The sequence below is a fragment of the Bubalus bubalis genome, chromosome 1 (genome assembly GCF_019923935.1).
Source record: "Bubalus bubalis isolate 160015118507 breed Murrah chromosome 1, NDDB_SH_1, whole genome shotgun sequence".
In the NCBI taxonomy this organism is placed as follows: Eukaryota; Metazoa; Chordata; class Mammalia; order Artiodactyla; family Bovidae; genus Bubalus; species Bubalus bubalis.
The window spans coordinates 48,391,581-48,406,758 of record NC_059157.1 but is presented as its reverse complement, the minus strand read 5'-3'; the positions used below and the strand labels follow the sequence as shown (position 1 = coordinate 48,406,758).

At 54.1% G+C, this 15,178-nt stretch overlaps 1 protein-coding gene across 3 annotated transcripts in view; it reads right to left on the bottom strand.

Moving 5' to 3' along the window:
* Positions 1 to 1,336: 1,336 nt before the first annotated feature.
* Positions 1,337 to 15,178, bottom strand: part of URB1 (URB1 ribosome biogenesis homolog) — a 79,086-nt gene continuing 65,244 nt past the window's right edge. For 2 of the 3 annotated variants that reach the window (XM_044939618.2, XM_006044815.4), the window contains exons 31-39: positions 12,611 to 12,771; positions 12,061 to 12,172; positions 10,085 to 10,191; positions 9,226 to 9,369; positions 8,013 to 8,122; positions 5,943 to 6,140; positions 4,245 to 4,486; positions 3,268 to 3,840; positions 1,337 to 2,102 (exon numbers count right to left, since the gene is read on the bottom strand). In XM_044939618.2, the coding sequence (XP_044795553.2) occupies positions 1,921 to 2,102; positions 3,268 to 3,840; positions 4,245 to 4,486; positions 5,943 to 6,140; positions 8,013 to 8,122; positions 9,226 to 9,369; positions 10,085 to 10,191; positions 12,061 to 12,172; positions 12,611 to 12,771 (1,829 nt within the window). In that variant the 3' untranslated portion in view covers positions 1,337 to 1,920. Of the gene's footprint in view, positions 2,103 to 3,267; positions 3,841 to 4,244; positions 4,550 to 5,942; positions 6,141 to 8,012; positions 8,123 to 9,225; positions 9,370 to 10,084; positions 10,192 to 12,060; positions 12,173 to 12,610; positions 12,772 to 15,178 lie in introns of those variants that run through there. The other variant, XM_045164956.1, reaches the window with a different exon arrangement.

Genomic DNA, 15,178 nt, shown 5'->3' with positions numbered 1-15,178 from the left:
TGATTCCAGCTTGTGCCTCCTCCAGCCCAGCATTTCTCATGATGTACTCTGCATAGAAGTTAAATAAGCAGGGTGACAATATACAGCCTTGACATACTCCTTTTCCTATTTGGAACCAGTCTATTATTCCATGTCCAGTTCTAACTGTTGCTTCCTGACCTGCATACAGGTTTCTCAAGAGGCAGGTCAGGTGGTCTGGTGTTCCCATCTTTCAAAATTTTCCACAGTTTATTGTGATCCACACAGTCAAAGGCTTTGGCATAGTCAATAAAGCAGAAATAGATGTTTTTCTGGAACTCTCTTGCTTTTTCCATGATCCAGCGGATGTTGGCAATTTTATCTTTGGTTCCTCTGCCTTTTCTAAAACCAGCTTGAACATCTGGAAGTTCATGGTTCATGTACTGCTGAAGCTTGGCTTGGAGAGTTTTGAGAATTACTTTACTAGCATGTGAGATGAGTGCAATTGTGCGGTAGTTTGAGCATTCTTTGGCATTGCCTTTCTTTGGGATTGGAATGAAAATTGACCTTTTCCAGTCCCGTGGCCACTGCTGAGTTTTCAAAATTTGCTGGCATATTGAGTGCAGCACTTTCACAGCATCATCTTTCAGGATTTAAAATAGCTCAACTGGGATTCCATCACCTCCATTAGCTTTGTTTGTAGTGATGCTACCTAAGGCCCACTTGACTTCACATTCCAGGATGTCTGGCTCTAGGTGAGTGATCACACCATCATGATTATCTGGGTTGTGAAGATCTTTTTTGTACAGTTCTTCTGTGTATTCTTGCCACCTCTTCTTAATATCTAATGCTTCTGTTAGGTAAGAACCTTAAGTCATTATATAAAAAAAAAAACACCAAAGAGTCTAAACAACACTGGAGGGAAACAAAGGTATGAATGCTTAAGCTGGAACCAAGCCATTCCCAGTGCTATAAACGTCATATGGTTGTTTGCTCAGTTGTATCCAACTCTGCACCCCATAAACTGTAGCCCACCGGGCTCCTCTGTCCGTGGTGATTCTCCAGGCAAGAATACTGGAGTGGGTTGCCATGACCTCCTCCAGGTGATAAATGCCGTAAGGGTAAATAAACAGCCACCTCCGCAGTGACGGACCAGGAATGTTGTGTGCCGACGTGGCACGAGGGTACGTGCAGAGCTTCAAATGAACAGGACCGAATTTTACCTGGCATGAAATTCATGAAATTTCATATTCAATGTTTGTCAGATACAATATCGATTTATACAGGAATCTTAAAAGTCAAATCCTGACTTCTAAAATACAGGTTTCTGTAGAACAAAAATAGTCTGTGATTCAGTCAATAAAAACGAAACACCAAATCTAACAAAAATAGACATTTATTAACAAGTTATAAAATTCAAAGTCCTTGCTTTCAAATGGAATCTTTAAAAATATAAAGCTGTCTTTTCCAAGCAGAAGACAAAATAGTTTTATACTTTAAGAATTTAGTACAACATCCTTTTATTTAGTAAAATACCTTTAACACAATACTGGAAAGGTTTATTGATTCAAAAAGTTACACAAAGCTTTGCTGTGACTTCTTATGAAGAGGAAACTTGAAACATCTTTCTTCATGCTCCTGTGTCTCGTATACTTTTAGACATTTCAACTTTAGCGTTACCTCAGTTTGAGGTATTTCTCTGAGAAACAACAAGCACCTCAGAGGAAGGGTCTTCCCTGACCAGGGCTCGTGGGCCCAGGGCCGCCCAGGCCCACTGTAACCCTGACCTCTCTGCATACACAGTCCTTGAGCTTCTTATGTATCAGTCACCTAAAGGAAGCCAACGTTTCCCGTCAGAACAGCAGGTCGACATGCACAGCCTGCGTCTCACAGGCCTTCCATGGAAACCCCCGACTCAACCCGACTCCTGAAACCTGGAGCCGGAGGTGCCAGCCACAGGAGTCAGGTGTCAGGGACTGTGGCCGCAATGTCCCTGCAGAGCCGGACGATAGCCTCCTCGTTGCCCCTTCCCGAGTCCTCTGCGGTGTCAAGGACCATCCGGACGTGGCTCAGGAGGGTGTCTGGCCGCTGGGCCCCCAGCCAGATGTCCTTAACGTACAGAGATACCAGGAACGCAGCGGCGGCTGAGGAAGGGACAACGAGGATGTTAGGACGCAAGCCAGTCAGCTGGGAACGAGCCACCCACCCCACGCACGGTGACCTGGGGCTCACTCGGCCCCAGGTGGCAACCTGCGGTGAGCATATGGATACGTTAGTCCTGCCTGTACTTAACTGCTGGGTTCATCTTTCCTGTTCGTTTTAAAACCTCTCTTTTCTCACATGATGACTGTGTGTTGAATGTAAGCCTCTTCCTTGGTGCTGACCCACCCAGGCCAAGAACCACAACTGAAGTTTGGGAGGGGTGACCCTTGGGCCACAGGCACAGGTGAGGTTTGCAGGCCAGGGGAGACAGCAGGGCCCCCTGCGACCAGGTGAGCTCACCTGCCGGGCTGTGGCCCTGCCCAGTCTCCAGCCCCCTCCAGCCCTCCCTGAAGGGCCAACCCTCCCGACAGCGGAAGAGCCCCCTGCACATGCCCACAAACTCCCTGCTATCCTCCTACGGTCTTTGCCGGTGCCTCATCCATGCAGGCACGCCTGTATCGTGTGCTAGGTTGCTCAGTCGTGTCTGACTCTGCAACCCCATGGACTGTCACCCCCTGGGCTCCTGTCTGTGGGGATTCCCCAGGCGAGAATGCTGGGGTGGGCTGCCCTGCCCACCTCCGGGGGATGTTCCCCACTCAGGGATCGAACCTGCATCTCTCACATCTCCTGCACTGGCAGGCAGGTTCTTCACTGCTAACACCACTGGGGAAGCCCCCACACCTTTATCAAGCCCCCACTAAACGCCGCGCATATGAACTGTGACTCGGGTGCCTGTATGTGCAAGTGTGTGTGCTTGTGACCACGGGGTGCAATCTAATTCTCTGCGTGAGATAACAGTAAGAAGTTAGAAAGCCACGCAGCGTCCCCAGGGGTACACAAGGCCATCCGGAGGGCGTTCCTCTCCACTGTTTCCCCTTCCATCAAGGTCTCACCTGAAGGCAGAGGCGGGGCCTACCCCCTCCCCTCCCCCCACACACACTCAGGACCCAGGGGCTGACTCTCCGTGCTCTACAGACCCGTGCTGAGGGCCGTCCTCCCCACAAGGCTTCACTGACAGCACCCGCAGGCTGTGAGAACGGGAAGCGCTCTTGGCCCCAGGCCCACCCTGCGCGGTCTGCAGTCTCCGGGCCCAGCCCCCCACGTTACCTCGTGTGTCCGCATCCTCCTCGGAGTCCAGGGAGGAGAGGTGGACGGTCTCGAGCACCGGCTGGAGGGGGATCCCCGCGGTGCCCCGGGCTGCCACCAGGTGTAGCAGGACGGCGTTAAAGAGGCTGGCCAAGCGGTCCTCCGGTCCCGCCGGCTCCGCAGCACTGCAGAACCGGCTGTACAGGCGGAACAGGCTGCTCGTCACGGCGCCATCGCGGAGAAGCTCAGCCACCACCGCCGGCTGTGGCAGGACGTGGCTCTTGAGCCAGCCCAGGAGGCCCGCCGCATCCGCCCGGCCAAGGGTACTCCCGGCCGCGGAGCGCAGCACCCAGCTGGCTACCAGGGAGGCGACGGCACCCACGGGGCCCGGGTCTTCACGCTCTGGGTCGGCACTGGGGAACTCGGGCGCCCAGTGGGTCAGGATGGACCTCAGGAGGCCGCTGCACGCCTCCAGGGTGGACGCCGACAGCTCGGGGTCGGCCGCCTCCTCCGCCTCGCCAGGTCTCCGCTTCCGGGCCCGCATGCCTTTGGCTCGGGCTGGTGCACTGGGCTTGTTCTTCTCCTTGAGCATCTCTGTTACCCGCACACACAGAGGAAAAGAGAAAAGGCATCAGACTGCCGTTCCCCGCTTCTCCGTCCCCACAGAGATGCAGAGGGTGGGGCATCCACGCAGGGGAGGGCACAGCTCAGAGCTGGGTTCCCATAGGACGCACCCAGCCTGGAGCTCGGGCAGGGTCAGTGTTTCCCTGTGACCGTCATCACCGCTATTGTAACAGCTGAGCACAGGGGAGCGGGAGCCGGGGCCCCATCTCCCTCGAGTGCTATGAAGACACACAGACCCTGTCTCTAAGCCTTGGCAGCTGTGGACATGCTGCTCAGAGGTGGGGGGGAGACGCCAGCTGCTCTGGGGGGTGGGGAGGGCAGCCAGCATGCCTGGGGAGTGAGAGATGAGACAGAACCACGCAGCGGACACTCACTCAGCAGCTCCCGGACTTGGCACTTTTCCGTGGCGGCCCTCAGGTCCTCCTGGAGCCGGACGTCTCTCTCAATGAGGCTCCACTTGTGCAGGAGCACAAGGACGTCCCGGGTGGACAGCACCGTGGCGTTCACGGTCAGACGGTTCATGTCCTTGAAGGCCTGCAGCACGGTGGCCCGGTACCTCAGGACCGAGTCGAGCGCCCCGAAGAAGCCGGTCAGCTGGGCGGAGGCCAAGGTGGGCCTGTGGGGGGAGTCCACGATCCCAGGCTGGGCGAGGCCGCCTCATCGCCTGCAGCCCCAGGACCTGGGTGGCCGGGCAGCAGACAAGCCACAGACTTGAGGTGCCGACGGTCCACCCACAGCTCGGGCAGCCCTTTCCAACAGACCAGGGGATGGAGCCCAGCACCTCCGCAGGGGAGGAGGACAGGGGACCAGGGTCCAACCTCCACCCTGGAGGCACAGAAAGTTCTCTGGAAACCGGGCGAGGGTCAGGGTGCCAGCTGCCCCGCTAACAACTCCAGGACCACTGGATCCTCTCCAACTCAGGAACTAAAGGCCAAGAAAAGCTCTGGGATAGCAACACTCATGGCCAAACCTAACGGAGGGCAGCAGAAGGACATATATTCCTCCTAGTTCTAAGGAATTTAAAATTCCAAACTGTCTGCTCTAACCGTTTTCACATTTATTGATACAGTTGTTATTCTGAATTACAACCAGTTTTCAGAGACCAATGTGTCTTTGGTGGTGGTTTGGTTGCAAGGTCGTGTCCGATTCTTTGTGACCCCCATGGACTGTAGCCTGCCAGGCTCCTGTGTCCATGGAATTTCCCAGGCAAGAATGCTGGAGTGGGCTGCCATGCGTATTTGGACAACTGTAAAATAAAGACCCTGATGCTGTGAAAAACTGAAGGCAGGAGAGGGGGACGACAGAGGCTAAGATGGCTGGATGGCATCACTGACTCAACAGATATGAGTTTGAGTAAACTCTGGGAGCTGGGGATGGACAGGGAAGCCTGGCGTGCTGCAGTCCAGGCGGTCACAAAGAGTCAGACACGACTGAGGGACTGAACTGAACTGAAAATAAGAAACATGGCTACCCAGCGTGGATTCAATAGCTGATTTCAGAACAACAGAAAATGAAATGCCCTATTCTTTATCAAGGTTTTCACTCTGAGATGCAATCCATTCGCTATCCATCGTCTAGTTCCAATCAGCACACCTCTGTTCCCACATCAGAAGTATGAGGACATGGTGTATTTTCTCTAACACAGTAGAATCTGACAAGCGCTGAGTTCTCCTGGGGAAACCAAGTGTGTAATTCCAAGGGGAAAACACTGAAATTTTCCAGGAAATTCATGGCTGAAAGGGAGCCTGTGCAGGCTAATACAGGTGGAGGTGAGTTTGGGAACAGCTTAAGTTTCTTAGGTTTAAAATCACGGAAAACATGTTCTTTCTACAAAACATCATTTTGAGTGTTTGAATCCAAATATCCAAATAGATGGTTTGCCTGCTAAAAATGATCTGGCATGACAGGCTGCAGGTTTTCTGAGTGTGTTAAGTTCTCCTGGCCTGGAAAGGAACCTCAAAAGTCTAACTGTTAAAGAGGAGCAGCGGAAATGGTGTCCTGAGGTCGCCACAAGGACCACAGGCCTGGCCCAGAGCCCACCTGTGGAGCCGGGACCGAGGGGAGGGGCTCACCTCAGGTGCTTCGTGAGCACAAGGAGAATGTAGAGGAACTCGTCCACCAGGTGCAGGGCCAGCAGCTTCGGGGGCTCCTGGGACCCAGGCTTGCAGGGAGGCTGTGCCCCGGCCTCCACTTCTCTGTTGCCCAGCGTGGTCACCCACAGTGTGTGCAGCAAGGAGATGAGGTTGGAAAGCAGCTCGGTCTCCAGAAACCTGAAGCCAAATATGGGGAGAGTCAGCTCTCTGTCACACCCTCTCCTCCCATCTCCTGGAGGGGTGCGCGGGAACCAGGGAGGAGACGGTGATGGTGGTGGCCACCCCAAGGGGCTGGCTTCTTCCCCAGCCTCCAACCCTTTTATGCGCTCACTCAGCCACTGCAGCCCCGGACAGGCATAGCACCTAAGGCAAGACAGGGTGTCTGCTACAAAACGCAGCTCCATCCCAGGGCGCAACCCTCCTTTCTCACCAGAAACTTTCTGGTGAAAGAAACTTTCTCACCAACCCTCCTTTCTCCCCAGTCCCATCTAAGAGATACTCCAGAGCCTCTGTGGCACGGAATGGAGAGCCTCCCTGCCCATGAGAACAACCCACTCTGAAGCACAGAGGTAACAGCCAGGAGCAGACATTCAGCCAGTGCAGCCTTTGGAAAGAAGATACTACTTTCTTTAGGAGAAAAAATTTTAAATTCTTTAAAAAAAAATGCACAAAAGAAGAAAGAAAGAAAAAAAAGGGGGGGTGCAAAGAGTCTGGATATTCCCAGAATTATTATCACAGACAGCTGTCTGAAGGAAAGATTCCTGCCACTGAGGGGCTGTCTGCTGAGACAAGAGTCTTCATCTTTTCACACAGCCTCAGAGGCAGGAGACTGTTAGGAATCAAAACAGATCATGTTATGGATTGAACTGTGTGCCCTTCCTCCCCGCCCCACCATTCACAGGTAGAAGCCCCACCATTCACAGGTAGAAGCCCCAACCACCGCTGTGACTGTATTTGGAGGTGGGGCCTTTGGGAGGTCATTAGGTTTAGATGAGGTCGTGAGGATGGAGCCCCATGACCGGATTAGCACCCTGTAAGAAGCTTGTGGCTCAGCTGGTAAAGAATTCGCCTGCGATGCAGGAGACCTGAGTTCAATCCCTGGGTTGGGAAGACCCTCTGGAAAAGGAAAAGGCTACCCACTCCAGTATTCTGGCCTGGAGAATTCCATCGATTGTATAGTCCATGGGGTCGCAAAGAGTCGGACACGACTGAGCGACTTTCACTGTCACTGTCTGTCAAGAAGCAAAAAAGACCAGAGCGCTCTCGTTCTCTCTCCCTGCCGGGACACGACACAGTTGGCAGTGCGGACACCGGGAAGAGGGCTCTCACCAAGGCCGACCACGCCGGCCCTCGGGAGGTGAGAAAACGAATCCGTGTCATTTGAGCTACCTAGTGACAGCAGCCCCCGTCACAAGACAAGATAGCCACGCCAGCCCTTGATGCGGCTCCGGTACGGACTCTTAGCAGGGCACCTCGACCCTGGGCGGAAGTGGAGTGCCGAACCCACATCACCGCATGAGCCATTGCTCCCGAAACCCGAGGCTCCCTGTTTCTGCCTCAGGGAGGGCAGCGGCCTCGAAACTTCGGAGAGAACCCCACTCCCAGAGAGCAGCCTGGGCCGTGCAGGAGAGACAGAAAGGTGGTGTAGAGGACGCTGTTTTGGGGAACGGACTCTCCTGGAATCTCCCAGCGGACACTGGAGCTGCAGGAGCTGCCATGATCTCATGGTCTCATCCCACGCCCCTCTGCCTGATGCCCAGCATGCTTGCATGCGTTCTGCCTATACCCGCCCCATGCCCAGATAACTTGCAGTCCCATGCCCCACGCCACCCCACCCCATGCCCACCATGCATGCACGTGCTCCCCCTCGCCCGGATGCCCAGTGCGCATGCGCTTCCCCACCCCCACACCCAGCATGCATGCGTACTCTCCCCAACGCCCAGCACGCATGTGCGCCCTTCCCCCCCCACCCCGCCCCATGCCCAGTGCGCATGCGCTCCCCTCCCCTACCCCTGCCCAACCCCTCTTCCCAGGACATAAGGTGCTTACTTGCTTTCCAGGATGTTTAGGACCCACGTCAGGAGGCTGTAGTCCCGCAGCATCTCATAGGCAGACCTGGCATTCCGGGCGGCATTCTGCAGAATCTCCAGAATCCAGTTCTGTCAACCCCAAGCAAAAAGTCATTGGTCTTCCATGGGAATAACCTGAGTTACCCGAACCAGGGAAGGCCTTAAAAACAGAACAATGTGTCCCCACTCCACAGGCGGTCGCTGCACGTGACATCTGCCAGGTCTGCGGGAATGGTGGCCGTGCGGGACCACCCGCCCCACCTCAATAGCCAGAGGACACAGATGGCCACAGGGAGAGTGCCAGCCCAGGGACACCCACCCACTAATCCATCACAAGGGGAGACATGGCATGCAAACCACACGGCCCCGCATCCTGGCAGCCTGAGTGGGACAATGAAGACTCTTTGCCAGTCCAGCCATGAACTGCTGGCGGCCCATTTCATCGCCTCCATTTTACCATGTGGAGAGGACAGAGAGATGCGACTGCCGCTGGAACTGTTAACAGGGTGCTTCCCCCCCCCTCCCTGCACATATTTTTTTTGGCAAACCACACAGCATATGGGAATCTTAGTTCCTCGACCAGGGATTGAACCCGTGCCTCCTGCAGTGGAAGCACGGAGTCCTAACCACTGGAGCACCACGGAAGTCCCTAACTGGGTGCATTAGAGTTCTTGCATGCCATAAAAAGTAGAAATCTACCGTACTCAAATTCCAGTTATGCAGACTCATTCCTCTTTACCCATATTTTAGGTGATGCCAGAGACAGACACTGATCAGGCTAGAAACTCATCAAAACCCCATATGCCTTTCCTAGTTAACGTCTCACTCCACAAGATTTCTTGCTCCAGGGACAGAACTTGTGCAGACTCCCTGTCAGCTGTGAGGCAGGCGGTTTCAAAGCCCGACTCCTTTTCCAGCCAAGGTCTGATGACCTGCAGTTTCTGTATTACGTGACACGCTGGTGGCTTGCGCGTGTCTGGAAGCGCCTCAGTCATGTTTCCAGAGCTCTCGGCTGCCCAGAACCTCCTGGTTCCTTACCACCCGCCTCCCTCCAGGATGGCCCTGGGCCCAGGTGAGGGCCGGGAAGCTAATGTTGAAGCAGGCGGTCAGGTGAGGGTCCACGGGGCAGGACTTGCAGGTGGTGGAACCCCGAGCGAAGGCCCCCCCAGCCCTCAGCCGCTGGGGGCGCCTACCTGGGCCGCCTCATCGCACAGTGGGCTGCTGAAGAAGGACAGGACGATGTGGAGGACGCCCCGCCTGGCGCACAGCTCGAAGCAGTGCTTGTCCCGCATTCCCTGGCGGAGGAGCCCCAAGACCCACTCCCGCTCCGTCTTCTGCTGTAAAGCCCCGCAAACAAGAGACCGTCGTTAAACATGTGAAGGCTCTTTTTTTTTTTTCCTGAAAACTCTTCCAGCACCACTATTTTCAAGGGGTGGTGAAGACTGCAGCATGGCAGCCCCCGACCCTCCGTTTCTGGGTCTGTCATTAAAAACCCTCCCTCTCTCCTCTCTGCTTCCATTTCTCTGGGTCAGGAATAAAGGACCAGGTCCTCAGTCGTGTCCGACTCTTTGCGACCCCACAGACTGTAGCCCGCCAGTCTCCTCTGTCCATGGGATTTTCGAGGCAAGAATACTGGAGTGGATTGCCATTCCCTTCTCCAGGGGATATTCCTGACCCAGGGATCGAACCCTGGTCTCCTGCATTGCAGGAGAACTCTTTACCATTGAGCTACAGGGAAGACCTCAACTGTGCTCATATGTTCCATAAAAGCACATCAATAGTTAACCCCGTGATTCACCCAGAAAATAACCGTGAGGAGGCTGTGACTCAAGTCCTCTGCAGTCTGTGAGGTCTGAGAAGTCACCCGAGAATCACGGTGTGGACTGGAAAGCGTTTTCACAGGCAGGCCCGCCTGCCCCCGACCCGACCCCCACACTCCACCCCAGCCTGTGCTCTGCAGCCGACAAGTCTTTGCAGGGACGAGTTGGCGCGGTGGCTGAGCATCCCACTTAGGAGACTGGGGGCCCTGTGGACCTCAGGGCAGGGCGCTACCTCGAAGTCCGAGCTGTAGAAGAACTGGTAGAAGCCTGGAACTTTGCTCATGTTCAGGTACTCGTGGGACAGCAGGAACTTGTTGATCTTCATGTACATATGCTCCTCTGTGAACACAAGCAGACTGTCACTCAAAGGGAAAGTGAAGTTGCTCGGTCATGTCCTACTCTTTGCGACCCCATGGACTGTAGCCTACCAGGTCCTCCATCCATGGGGTCTTCCAGGCAAGAGTACTGGAGTGGGTCGCCATTTCCTTCTCCAGGGGATCTTTCCGACCCAGGGATCAAACCCAGGTCTCCTGCATTGCAGACAGACGCTTTACCGTCTGAGCCACCAGGGAAGCCTGACTGGCACTCAGGATGGCGCCAAAAGGACACCCCATGACCCGGTGGAGTTGGGGAGCGGGGTCCCGGGGGGAGGGTCAGACAGAAATCCCTGCCCCCACGGGGCTTTCTAATTCTCATCCAGGCGATCAGTTCTCAAGAATGAAAATGCAGTAAGACACATTAGGTCTACACGGCATAAGGGCTTCTCTCACGGCTCAGGAGATGTCCAGTTCTTTGCTGATACCACTCCCTCCGAGGCATCAGCCTAAGCTCCAATCAGCTGGTGGGCAGAGCGCGGGCTGCGACACCAAAGACAGCACAGGGCGAATACCAGCTCATCGGCCTCCCGCTGAGGGAGCTTCCGGGGCGAACGAATACCGGCTCATCGGCCTCCCGCTGAGGGAGCTTCCGCAGCAAAGGGGGCTCAGGCCTGCCCTGGGTCACTGGGCTCTGGGATGCGACAGGGCCGACACCTCCTCCCCTGGTCTCACCCTTGGACCGTCATCTCCCATTTATCCAAAGCACCTGCAGCCTCACAGCCCATCCAAGACCGCTGCCCTGAGCCCCCGCACTGACATGAGGTCTGACGCGGGACAGCTGACTGCGGGGCACAGACTGGATGGGAGGCCAAGACTATCCCTCATGACCTCGGCTAGGACATTTTCTCTGAAGATCCTGTTTCTTTAGAGTCTAAATGGCTAATTACCTTCTTCCCTCCCATAATTTCTAAGGCTAAAAAAAAAAAAACATGTAATAAAAATGATACAGGAGCAGATGAAAATCTGATCTGAATTCCAACAGCAACTTGACTGCAGACTAATTGCCGGGCCTCCGACAAACTATTTGGAATCCCAGGTGGCGCTAGTGGTAAAGAATCCACCTGCCGATGCAGGAGACCTAAGAGATGCGGGTTCAATCCCTGAGTCAGAAAGATGCCCTGGAGGAGGAAATGGCAACCGACTCTAATATTCTTGCCTGGAGAATCCCATGGACAGAGGAGCCTGGCGGACTACAGTCCATAGGGTCACAAAGGGACAGACGTGACTGAAGCGACTTAACCTTGGGGTTAACCTTCGGCTGGAGGGCTGTCTCCTTGTCTGAAAACAACCACATTACCTGCAGAGCCCTGTGGTCCCTAACGGCATCAACATTCTGTAACTTTTCACTAGTGACAAAAAGAAAAGGTCCCATGATTGACTCGTGCTCAGACCACCCCGACACTGGGCGGCTGTGAGGACCAAGCGGAGCCATGTCCTGCGCCCTGGTGACACGGGCACAGGGACCCACAAGCCGCTTGTCGTCCCGCCGGTGAGCTGTGCCGACGCTGACCCCCAAGCGTGGAGCGCGGCTGCCAGCACCGGTGGGGCCTCTGCGTCAGGCCCCTGCAAGCACGCATGCACATCTGTGACTCCCTCAACAGGCCCCCTGGTGGAGCTGTGATCTGCCTTTACCGCAGCTTTACATGCCTGCAGGCAGATAGGAACACACGCTCGTCCCCCTTCACGTTCACACACATTCTCCTGCACCTTGCACTTGTGACCGTCACACACGTGCTGTGGACCGGTTATGCCAGTGGGATTAACGTAACCAAATGGGCTCACTCAGCCTCAGAATTTCCACCTCACCCCGACCCAGTTCTAGCAGTGGTACCTGGTTTCAAAATCTGCAAGGCTGCCTTGGCAATGAAGAGAGTCAGGGTGAAGGTGAGTCTCATGTTCTTGGTTCGGATGCCATTCCTGACCACGTCCAACAGGTACAGTACCTTAAAAGCAGGAAAAAGGGCGGGGTCGGGGGGGGAATTTGCAGAGCAGCTGTGACCAGCCTTGTCTCGGGCAGCCTAATCCATGGCTTTGCAGGGTGGCCCGCTCCTCACATCCAGGGGCTCACAGCCCCCACCAGCACCTCAGGGCGTGGCTTCTGAGGCTCTGTGCGTCCTGGCTGACAGCTGCTGTGACCTGAGTTCAGATCAAGGAAGCAGTCGGCAGAAATGAGACCTGCTCTGCCCTCCATGACACAGGAAGGGTTCTTGTAAGGGGAGACCTCTCTCTACCACCCAGGGCTGAGGACCCAAGATGACCTCCGGCACCACCCCCCACCCCGCCAGGAGGAGACAAGACTTCGGTTCTGTATCCGAGTCTCTGGGCAACGCCTCTGAGTTCTTCAGGAAATCTTCCCTCCAGGCCCCCTCAGTCCCGCTCACCTGGGGCTGCTCCCGGAAGCGCGCCCCCTCCAGCTGCGAGTAGTAGGCCGCCAGCACCGCGTAGGCCGCGGCGCGCATCTGTGGGTCGTAGCTACTGAGGGCCGCGACAGTCAGGCCCAGAGCATTTGAATCCACGAATTTTCTACAATCCACCACAAATTCTGAGGGAGATAAAACAGAGCGTTAACTACACACACACACACACAATGACTCCATGACACGCGTGCAGCACAGAGTTCCATTTCCTTTTGCAGTTTATGATCATCAGCAACGTGTGTGCGTGCCGGACACAGACATGCAAGCCCCTCTCCTGCTCCCTTAGGTTCTGCTGTGGCTGTCTAAAAGACTGTCCCCTCCCACGGCAGCAATCACATGCCTTCAGTCTCTGAGACACTTATAAATCCCAACAAGGACTCCTTCATTACTTCGCACAAATACCCAAGGAGTCGGAGAACATCAGAGATGTTCAGAGGTGTCAGAGGTGACATCAGGACCCACCACTGAGGTCCCAGCATGAAGAAGCCTGAGGTTAGGGGGAAGGGACTCAGCAGGAAAAGCCAGCGTAGTCAGTCGGATGAGTGAACTTGGAATGTACCCTCAATAAAAGATAAACCAATATATATACCACTGATAATATTTTCTACAAGTCAAACTCTTTTTTCTTTTCTCATCTCTCCCCAAAGTTTAAGACTTAAAAAGATAATGTCCACAGTTTAAACAAAAAGAAAAGCTAAAAATAAATCAAGAAAAAGAATGATAATAGCTACTTCTTCCTAGTCCAAACAGCTATATAGACACATAACGGTCCTCAAACGGGTGGCTGTCCAAAAGTGTAGGAACCACAAGGTGGAGGACCTGTGGGTGTGCCTGCAGTCCCTGCCTTGGGGTGACAGGGCTGAGAGGGGCTGAGTCACGCCAGGGACGGGAACCCACGCATCATGCGAGCTCTCTTCCTCCTCAGAAGCAGCAAGAGCTCCTGGAAGCCACTTACGCACAGGTCCCCTCCCCTTTCTCAGCTCTCTCACCGTGTCACAGAAGGACCAGCATTTCCACTTCCAGCCAGGAGAGAGACAGGAAAGAGACTTATCTGTCCAACTGAAAAAACTGAAGGCATGAACTAAGGATTTTCAAGACACTGCACATGGAGCAACAGAGGACGGTGATCCCTGAAGACGGGAAACCAGGTGACCCTTCGATCGTTCCAGCTCACACCTGGAGAGTTCCCAAGCCGTGCACAGCAGGGCAAACTGAGGCAGAGCCCAGGCAGCTCTGAGTTGAGGACACAGAGCTGGGGGAAGGGGGCCTGGGAGGTCAAGGGGCTGGAGTTCACAAGGCCAAGCCTGAGAGAAGAGTGCTCCACTGAGAGGACGCCCGTCGGCAAGCACGTGTGAGCAAGCCACCCCAGGCTGGGAAAGAACCACCCAGAGGGCTGAGCAGAGACAACCCCAGGCTCCCACCAGCCAGGGCCAAGTCCCCGCAGCACCCAGGGACAAGGTAGTGGGCTCAGGGCATGTCACCTCACTTGTGTGGCAAAGGTCCTTCCAGACTAAATGTTGCTCTGGTCCCAACTAACAGAGCTTGTAAGCAACACTGGAAAGGATCAAACCATTTCTAAGAAACTTGAATGTGTACTAGAACAAAGCTAAACAACATTTTACAAGAATACCAAAAATACCCTGCCCCAAAGGAGGTAAAACTCACAATGTCTGGCTTCCAGTAAAAACTGCCAGACAGTCAAACAAGCAGGAACATGGCCCATTGTGAAGAGAAAAACTTACTATTTGGAAATGACTTGTAAATGACACAGATAACAGAATTAGTAGACAAAGACATTTATAAAGTTAGCAGCACTGAATTCTACATGCTCAGGAAACTAGAGGATGGACTTCCCTGGTGGTTCAGTGGTAAAGAATCTGCCTGTTGATGCAGGAGACGCGGGTTCAATCCCTGGTCTGGGAAAATCCCACTTGCCTTGGAGCAACTAAGTCCGTGGGCCACAACTATTGAGCCTGTGCTCTAGAGCCCGGGAACTACAACAACTGAGCCTGCACGCCACAACGAGAGAAAAGGCCGTGCAGCCATGAAGACCCAGCACAGCTAAAAATATACAAATAAATGCAAAGAAGCTAGAGGAAAGACTGGGTGTGTTAAGTAGAGACATGGAAGGTAAGAAAATCCTAGTCAGGCTTCTCGAGATAAAAATTTTAAATTTCTGAAATGAAAAATGCACTGGATGAACTGTTGACAGCGTAAACTGGTGCAGGCACTAAGAAGAACAGAATGGGGGTTTCTTTAAAAAATTAAAAATAGAGCTAACATATGATTCAGCAACCCCACTCCTGGGCGTGTATCTGCAGACAAGCGTAACTGGAAGAGATAATGCACCCTGACGTCCACTGCAGCAGCACTCACGATAACTAAGACGCGGAAGCAACCTGAACGCCCATCCACGGAGGGTGCATAAAGAAGATGCGGTGCATTTGTACGACGATATTACTCAGCCATAAAAAGAACAAAGTGCCACTTGCAGCAACATGCAGATGAACTTAGAGGTTATCACACTAACCG